This window comes from Parasteatoda tepidariorum, chromosome 3, assembly GCF_043381705.1.
Source record: "Parasteatoda tepidariorum isolate YZ-2023 chromosome 3, CAS_Ptep_4.0, whole genome shotgun sequence".
NCBI lineage: Eukaryota > Metazoa > Arthropoda > Arachnida > Araneae > Theridiidae > Parasteatoda > Parasteatoda tepidariorum.
The window spans coordinates 5,966,983-5,977,091 of record NC_092206.1 but is presented as its reverse complement, the minus strand read 5'-3'; the positions used below and the strand labels follow the sequence as shown (position 1 = coordinate 5,977,091).

General features: G+C 27.2%; 1 protein-coding gene across 1 annotated transcript; it reads right to left on the bottom strand.

The window, feature by feature from the left end:
• Positions 1-1,909: 1,909 nt before the first annotated feature.
• Positions 1,910-9,180, bottom strand: LOC107437258 (UBA-like domain-containing protein 1). The gene is made up of 3 exons (XM_016049192.3): positions 8,671-9,180; positions 8,395-8,475; positions 1,910-3,049 (listed from the first exon to the last, which is right to left on the bottom strand). The coding sequence occupies exons 1-3, from the start codon at positions 8,776-8,778 to the stop codon at positions 2,840-2,842; spliced, it is 399 nt and encodes a 132-aa protein (XP_015904678.1). The 5' UTR covers positions 8,779-9,180; the 3' UTR covers positions 1,910-2,839.
• Between the last annotated feature and the right edge of the window lie 929 nt (positions 9,181-10,109).

Below are 10,109 nucleotides of genomic sequence, written 5' to 3'. Positions count from 1 at the left end.
ACATAAACTTTTATATAATTAAAAAAACCATCACTTTAAATTTATTTCAACAAATCTGTTCTTTGAGAAGGAAATATTTTATTTTTGATAACTATCAGTTATTTTTCAGTTTTAAATAAATTTTAGCATTTAAAAGTATTCAATTTTATGCAAATATATAACTAAATTCACTGATGAAAAGTAAGAGTTAAGGTAATAAAAAGAAGAATTATAATTATTTTTAAAAAAATTCAATTTCATACAATATTTTACTAAGTTGACTGACAATACGAATTCCCTCTGAAACACTGATACTTAAGTTAAAATTATCATACAACATGTCATACACCCCTACTACATGGATTACAATAAAAATATTTTTTTTCTTTTAAAAAATATTTTTTAATTCACTTCTCAAATAAGAATAACCTTTAATTAAACTTTGAATATATTATGGTAATAAAGTGAATAATTTTCTATTTTTAAGACACAGCTGCCAATACGGATAGGAAAAAATCCAGTAGAATTTAAAAAATAATATAAATTTCATGATAATTGTTGCAAAATATACTCAATATTTTACACATAGGGAATTTTAGGGATATTTATAGTCTTTAAAATAAAAAATAAAAAAAACACAATATTTTCAGTTTTGATTTCACATTAAATGATCTTGAAATGTTATGTATTTTATTTATTCATAATTTTTAATAGTAATAGGCATTCAATTCATCAAAGACAGTCAACAAAATTTTATAAATGAGGCTCGCTTTATTATGTATTAGTGGCACTTATTTTAAATATTCACGCAAGCAAGTCTGCACAAAAATTCTATTTCAATCGGAATTTTTTTTAAAAAGGAAACTAAGGGAACTCGTTTTATGGAATTTTCTAAAATATACAAAAAAAAGGAGAATTTTTATTAAACCAGTAGATCAGGAGAAACTGTCAAAATCCAGTAGTTTCCTGGTAAATCCAGTAGAGTTTGTAGCTAAGTTAAGATTATTTTATTTAAAAGTGGTAAATTGCCAAGTGCTTACAATGTTCCAATTTGGCATTTGTTTAAATTCTGCCTCTCCATTGCAATTATTAATTCCTTAATAAAATAATTTAAATTAAAATGTAAATATTTAATATTAAATTTTTCAAAAATTTAAGTCTAAGATAGGGTGCATTTATAAATCTTGCAGACGGCCGCACCAAAATTTATGTATCCCACTGTATAGAAGTAATATATATTCTAATCAGTTATAAATAATAAACCACTATATCTGTAAATAAACATGCATTAATATTGTTTACCAGATTTTTTCCCATTTCCAACAAGGTTTTTACCAAACCCTGATTAAAATAATCAAAAAATAGTTTTTTTAAGCCTGGACATGCATTCTGATTTTGCAAGGTTTTTCTGATTTTAAATTTTCATCCCATAACAAAAATGGTTTTAGATACTTTTAAACTCTTTTTGCACTTGCCAACCTTAATGATGATTTAGGATTGGTTAAACATCATTTACGATTTGTTTGAAGATTGGTTAGAATGAAAAATTTTGTTCTTTTTCCTTTAATTTGGACTTTCTTATGAGCATTATGTTTTCGACAAGAATTCTAAAAAAGAAAAAAAAAAAAAAGAAAAAAAGCAGCCATTATGGAAAGCAAAATATTAAAAAAAAAAATGACTTTTTGAGACTCTTCCTATAAGACTGTAATTTGAATAGCTTTGGGCAATATAGTGATAAGCAACACTTTTTTCCAAGATGACATTTTCATATCTCACTGTGCCTTGATATTGTTTTCATTTATATTTCAAAGCTTTCCTGAATTTCCCCTGTATAACAGCACAGTACAAAGTACATCTAATTGCATACCAAGATTTTGTGGCCTTATTCAACAAAAATGCACTCCAAAACAATTAAAAAATGAGACATATCATTGTTCTAAGTCCTTTATAATGAAACAAAAATAAAGTGTTTAAACAAGGTCTATTTAAAATGTGAAAACATAAGTAATCAAAAAAATTTGAAAGTAGACTTAACAAACGTGCTTTATTCAAACACACATTCGAAAAATGTTTTAAATGTCCACATCATATATATATAAATATATATTTATAGGCATTCTTTTCAATGAGCTGCTAAAAAATGAAAGATCTTCCTCACAACTTTTCAGTTCTTCTTTTGTTTAAAATAAGCACTACAAAACGAATGCGAGAAAAATAAAACAAATAATTTTACAGTGTAGGATCTCCATTCTGATCAAAGTAAGTTCCAGAAAAATAAATACATCTTTCAATATTCTTGCTTAACTTTTTCACAACCATCTGAATTACTACTGATATAAGAAAAGCTCCTCAGATTTGTACTGAAGAAGAAAAAAACAAAACCCAACATCATTAGCATCACTTAACACGTGCTTCTTCCAATTTTTTATGTGACAAATGTTAAAGTTTGATGACTAACGACAAAGATAAAAATCCAGTTTGTTTTTATGACGTTGAAAGAAAATACTTCTTTCTTTCTTCTTTTTTTGTTTTGACTGAATAGTTGACTAGGCCCCTTGAAAATGGAAATCGTGAAGGACTGAGGTAAAGAGTTAAAGATTATCACAAAAAACACACACAGTAAAGGATGGGGCGAAAATGGTACACAGTTCCTACGATATACATTGATACAGGATGAAGCACACACATTCCACGTGTGACCTTATATTTTGTTCGGGTGCCTCCTGTTAGAAGGCGCATCCAGCAAAACCTTTTATCAACTACATTCCGTTGCCATACCAACAGCGATTGCTCTTTCCTGTAGGAGGATAAGCACAAAGACAAAGTAGGAGTTCAGTTTTAAAGTGAGCGTGTGATCACTTTATCGTTGTGAGCGAGGAGGACCAGAGGCAGCCATGGTTGCACTCTGATGTTGCATATTACTGTTATTGTTAAGAGGAGGGGAGTTGGAATAAGTAAACGGTCCAGGGGAGGTTCCAGGTACTTTGTCGTTTGCAGATAGTTTGGAAAAAGCCATCAAAGTGTCTGGAAAGTTTGGTGGAGTGGCAGGTGTATTTGCAGGAGTTATCATCTGGAAGAAAGAGATAATTTAATAAATAAAAAATAATAATTTTTGTTTATTACATTTAGATACAGTCAGACCTGAATCAGTAGTTTATTTTGGAATCATTTATTGTTAATGATAGATACCGGAAAATGGCGAATTTGGACCAGTTCCAATATCAAAAAATGGCTAAAATAAACAAATAACCGACCTGCCCTAAATAGGGCATACAGAGTAATTTTTTTACCCCTGTTGTATTATAAGTTGTAAAGGCCCTTATATTGCTAAAGGCTCTTATAAGAGTAATTAAAATTGGAAAGTTTGGGCCTGGCTGGCACAATTTAAGAAAGATTAAGTTTCACAACATAATAGGAAATGGTACAAACAAATTACAACAAATAAGCAAAGTTACACAATAATTCACCACTAAAAGTGGGTTGAGTGGCAACTACAAAATTAAATATATAATAAACAAACCATAGGAAAGTAAAATCATGCAAGGAGATAAAACACCAGTATAAGGCAACCAAGTATAAAAGATAATTTTAAAAATGAGAAGAAGAAAAAAGAATTAAAAGGTGTTGAAATAGATAAATCTAAGAGAATAATGAAATCAAGCAAATTGTAAGCCAAAAGGGCTTGTAAAATCTAAAATAATAAAAATCAATTAGAGAAGAAGTTAAAAATAAGAAAAGCCAAAAGACCAAGTTATACAAGTAATATCAAAAATTTACTAAAAAATGTATGAAAATTAATAAGTAATGAACTTGAAAAATCACTAAATTTAAATAAGAATAAACAAATTTGAACATAAAAAATCTCGTACTTACAGTAAATGTATTCACAAGGCAAAAGGAAGACTACATACAGCAAATTTGCTTAATTTGAAATTGGATAACTCATATACGGGAGATCTTTTTGTATTAAGTCTTAATATTTTTATCTTAAATTAATTTATCTTGTATTAAGTCTTAATATTTTTATCTTAAATTTTATATTAGTTTAACTTTTACAATGCAAAAAAGGAATGAAAATTAACAACAACCAAGGAGGTATAAATTTCTTTCCTCTTCTATTGTTATCGACGCATAATAGACTTAATCCAATCGCAGTCAGTGAGGGTAACAACTGTAGGGAATGATATACATTGTCTACATCAATACTAAATTGTATTGAATAGGAATTCATAAATTAAAATGTTCAATGTAGATGTACGAATTCAAATTTCTTCTTTCATTTTTTTTTCTTCTTCTTTCAAATCTAGTGTGTGTTAGCCTGAAAACTATCGTACCAGAAAGTAAGTATATATTAAAATGTTTAATGCAGATGTACGCATTCAAATGTATTTAATTTTTTTTCTTCATCCAAATCTAGTGTTGTAGGGTTGAAAATTTTTTTCATCAGAAAGTAAGTATAAATTAAAATGTTTAATGTAGATGTGCGTATTCAAATTTATTTCATTCCCCCCCTTCAAATCTAGTGATGTAGAGCTGATAACTTTTTTACCAGAAAATAAGTAGAAATTAAAATGCTTAATGTAGATGCATCCATTCAAATTTGTTTCATTTTTTTTCAAATTGAGTATTGTAAGGTTGAAAACTTTTTTACCAAAAAGTAAGAAAGTACAAATTAAAATGTTCAATGTCGATGTATGCATTCAAATTTTTCAAATCCAGAGTTGTAGGGTTGAAAACTTTTTATCAGAAAGTAAGTCATTGCATTGAAGGGAGGGTGGGTGAAATCTAAAATTATCACATCACCTAAAGTTATAAAAGTTCTCTTCAATTTTTTCATTTTTATTTTACTGTAACCTCTAATTTTTTTCTACATTTATGAAAAACTATTCTGTGTAATTTTATTTGCTTAAGAACGGTTTTATTTACATACATGTATACATACACACACACACACATATATATATATATTTTAAAAGATTTTTTTTTTCCGGTTTGGTTTTGTTATTTAGAAACTCCAACAATATTTTTTAAAACTATGCTTCCAGCACAACAAAAGCATAAATAATAAATGTGCTCTGTCTACATTTTACAATTGAGACCCTGCATAACTTTTATTTCGATATAATCACAAATGTTTTATTAATGAAGTGTTTTATCGTAATTAAAACTTATAATTTTTCTGTTTCCTTATGTTGATATTTATGACATATACACATCATTAAAACATCGAAATGTAATAAAGGTTCACTGTTTTTAGTAATTTCAGTTTACGAAATAAAATTGTCAGCTTTTAAAAAAATTCTAATAATTGGACTGTTTCACTGACTTTTTAAGTTTACCTGCAGATTTGTCGAATGCCCACAGAATTTCCTTAAAATGGCTCTTCCCTTCCCTTATTGGTACCTTAATTGAGACAGAAATGCTACAGCTCTTATAAATAGCATATATTGGTGTTCTTCATATTTATCTACTGTACTTTAATTTAATGCAATGATCAAAGTTAATCAAATCAATATTATTGTGAGTTGTATTGCAGCTTTAGGGAATTTAGCAGGTTATAATGATTTAAATTGCAAATTAAACTAAATTTACTTTATTCAAATAATTATTTTTCACAAGGTCGTCCTAATAGCAAACAGAGCCCCCCGGTACAGAAATGTTTTGTAACCCTATAACATGTCATACTGTTTAAAATTGAACTAAAAAACTTCACATACATAAAATAAAGCAATTTTATGATATGCAATAATTTTAACAAACTTAAACACATTTTTATGACCCCAAAAACTCAAGGCACATAAAATAAAGCATTTTTAAAGCATGCATAATTTAAAAAAAAAAATTTAGATGCTAACCAATTGCAATCCTCAAATAATAAAATAATTTTTCAATACTAAGAAGCTAAATAAAATAACTAAATAAAAAAAAAAAAAAAAAAANAAAAAAAAAAAAAAAAAAAAAAAAAAACAAGAGTACAACAAATAAAAAAAATCTAAAATGTATGAAGTATTTTGTCTAACTAAAATCAGTTATTAAAACATCTTTCAATGCACATCAGACAAAACCAGTTTAAAAGCTACTGCCTCATAGTGCTGCGTAATTCTAAGCTCTTTCGATTATTACTTTACTTAATTATAAATACTAAACAGAGTTCGTGGTGGTCAAGCATATTTAGAGACATTATAACTTAGGAGTTGAGTACCTAAAAATAGAAAAAAAAATTTCGGTCGACTTTTTAAGTTTTTCTGGCGATAAACTATTCAAATTATTGGAATTTGAATAGTTTATCACTATTTGTACAAATAGTTAATCACTATTTGTAGAAAAAAAAAATGCACACTTTTTACATGAGAATAAATTTATTTTAAAATATATATAATATAATGTTATTTATTCTTAGCTTTTTCTTAAATACAATTTATAAAAAAGTAAGATTCTCAAGAGCCCCTTGAGAGCTTGAAGCACCCAGGCGCTGCTCGGGTACGTATGTGCATGAAGATGGTATTGATTTTTCATCAGATATAATTATTTTTGCAACATAAAAATTTTTGTAATACATAACTTAAATAGTTTACGATTTCCAGTGAATTTTACATGATATAAAGCATAAGCGAAATCACTATTAATACAATATTTCTGCAAACTATGAGGTTGTATTAAAAAGAAAATGATATCCCTACATACAATTGAACCTAAAAATAATTTCTGAACATTTTAAAATATTTCAAACTAAACAATTAAACTAAATTTACTTTATTCAAATAATTATTTTTCACAAGGTTGTCTTAATATGAAACAGAGCCCCCCAGCACTGAAATGTTTTGTGTCCCTATAACATGTCATACTGTTTAAAATGGAACTAAAAAACTTCACATACATAAAATAAAGCAATTTTATGATATGCAATAATTTTAACAAACTTAAACACATTTTTATTACCCCAAAAACTCAAGGCACATAAAATAAAGCATTTTTAAAGCATGCATAATTTAAAAAAGCTTAAAGACAGCTTATCATTCGCTAGTTGATACTACGAAAAAAATTATCATTATAAAATAATCTTAAAAAGTTATGAAAACAAATTATTATCAAAATAAATTTGTTTCATAAAAGCTTTTACCAAATCTAAAATAAGAAATGACATATTTGCTTGGGAAACAGTTGTAGTTAAATTAGTGGCATTTAAAGAAAAAGGTCCTGATATTTATATATTTTACTATTTATATTTAGGATTTTTCTGCGGCATATGAATTCAGTAATATTTTACATATTTATATCAAATAACAATATTTTAAAAATTTTTATAGTAAAATACTAGTTTTAGTATTTTCAGGATTTCACTATGCAAATATCGTAACTGTTATTACTAACTAGCTATAAATATTTTGAAGACAAGAAAATTTCCATATAGGTGCCTATGCCACAGAATCAGAAGTCATTATAGAGAAATCTTCAGAAGGCATTGGCCCACATTTGGCTGTCTGACCAACTATGATGATGACTGTGCCACAGATTTGAACGGTTAAAATCCTAACTATTTTTGAACAAGTTATTAAAAAATTAGGTATTTTACACGTTGATTTTTGTTGCTTTGAACAAATACTAGTACAGAAATACCCCCTCTCATTATATTACAAGTAACCCTCAATGTATAATGTATGTAACCCTCATTAACAAGTGACTCTTAAATGCTATTTGTCTTAAAAATAGTTTTCAGAAGAAGAAGTAAAGGGAAAAAATGACTCGATTTGATCAGAGGAATTCATCATTAGCAGGTCACTACTAATTTAAATACATAATTATTCCATTTAAAACCTATGTAGTTATCAATTAAATTGAGAAATGAAATTATTAAAACTAATACTAATTTTGAATGCATTACAGAGAAAACTCCTATGTTAAAAAACCTACATATGTATTTCATATCACCAAATAAAAATAAGAAATGTAAGAAAAAATTGCATTGGTGCTAATAGCAATAAAAAACATATAAAAAATTACACACGTTTTATTATATTCCAGATTACGAAAAATTCAAATTATAGGACGAATCCACAAGTTCTTAAGACTGTTTGTAATAATATATTACTTTTAACACGTTATTAAGGTAATGTTACATAAGAAAATTTTATATTACATCAGGAAATTTTAATTATAAAAAAAATTCAAAACAAATATTGAAAAAAAATTATATATGAATATCAAATTAAACTCCTAAAAAAAATAATAATCACAGCGCAAAGAGTTTTTCGCTTGACCTCTGAATTTTAAACGGTAAATAAATTAAGATAACGAACGTAATCTACTGTGTTTATCTTTTTTCAAAATGTAAACAAAAGACATTTTTAGAAATTATACAATAACTGTACAAGTAAATAAAACAAGGTGTTTTCAATGAACTGAAGTAATACTTACATTTACAGAATTAAACCGACTATTTTGAGTATGGTGGCAAGTAGGCACTGTTGCTTCTTGAAAAAAAATGCTTAGCGCCGTCTGCAAAATAAACAAAAATAAATATTTATTCCACTCATTACAATGCCTAATCAAAATGAATATTCAATAATGAATAACTGACAAGTGGCTTGAATTATAAAATGACTACCGGTACAATTAATTATGTCCCAGATAAACAAAAACAGAAACAATAACATACCGTGAATATTTTAATAAGTACTGTTAAAAACATACCTCAAATTGCCAATGAGCCGCTTGCAAGAGTTGTTTTGCTTGGTCTCTAGCACAGCCAGCAGCTAGTACAAACTGATTTATCATTACTTGTTCCCTCAAAGACTCCATATTTGATATAACTTATTTATAATAAGTTGATAAACGGAATATACAACAAAGTATATATCCGTAAACGTGCTGATGTTTTCACTATGGCTGGTTGGTGGTCGCATATATTGACGTCATGTCCGTGTCTGATGTTTTCTCACCTTTTTTATTTCTCTTTTTTTTTAAACTTTTGTCTCTTAATTCTATATTAAGAAAGGAATAGGAAAAAGTTCAAATTGAAACTCGTCGGTATTTATAGAGACCGTGAATTGTTAAGTTTACGAGAGAAAAAAAACGAATAACAGAAATGTAGCACTCTTTTTTATTTATTTTGTGTTTGATAATACATTTCCTCTTATAAACATTAGCTACTGCGCATGCGCGAATCTAATGTTTATGTTTTACATCTGGGATCTCTTTCCGTTTATTTTTCGAGCTATCCCCTTCCCCTCCTCTTTATGTTAATTGTTATTTAAGTCGATTATACTGGTGTATATCGCTATTGATTTGATTCAAAAATATCCTTAGATATTAGATTAGCAAAGAATATCAGTTTAATCAAAATATAATAAATTGCTTCGCTTTTTATTTTTAATTTTTTTAAAATCATCTTGTTTGTTTGCTTTGTTGCATTTAAAAATATTGAAAATTAAAGAGTTCGTGATATTTTCTTATTCTTTTCATGTATTTCAATTGCATATTTGATTAATGATATCTTTAAGTTGTAGCTTCGAGACGCAAAATCTAAAAGAAAAAAGAAAAGATTCTTCCATGATCAAAGGCGTAAGACTTCTGGCAAAACGCCAAGTCATTCAGTCTTTCATAAGTGTCACAGAGAAATGCGTAATAAGTGACGAATAATGCATACATACTTTTACATTAGTTTAAAACAATAAATTAAGTTTTGTAATGCTGTAACACAAAAAAACAACACTTTTTTATGTTTTAGTCATTTATAATAATTTTATTTTTGTGTTTGTAAATTGAATATCAGTATTTAAATTGCAGTGGTGAGCACAGTTTAGAAGAGTTCAGGCTCACTTTTGGAGGTCGGAGCCCGAGATACATATATTATATTTTTTTCTTTTTTTTTGGGGGGGGGGCAAATTTCTAGTTTGCCAAATGAATATCAAATTTGACCAAAACATTAATTATTCATTAGCTTCAAAAAAAAAAAATTTTTTTTTTGTTGCTCTTATTTTCACAATATGTTTATTTTTTCTTCGATAACATTCTAAGATTAACAATTTTGTATTTAATCATTTTAGTCAATGATGAATTATGATAAGACAATAAGGTATTGAACTGTTAAGAAGAACTTGTATTTGATTCGAAGTGGTGATTTAAAATGC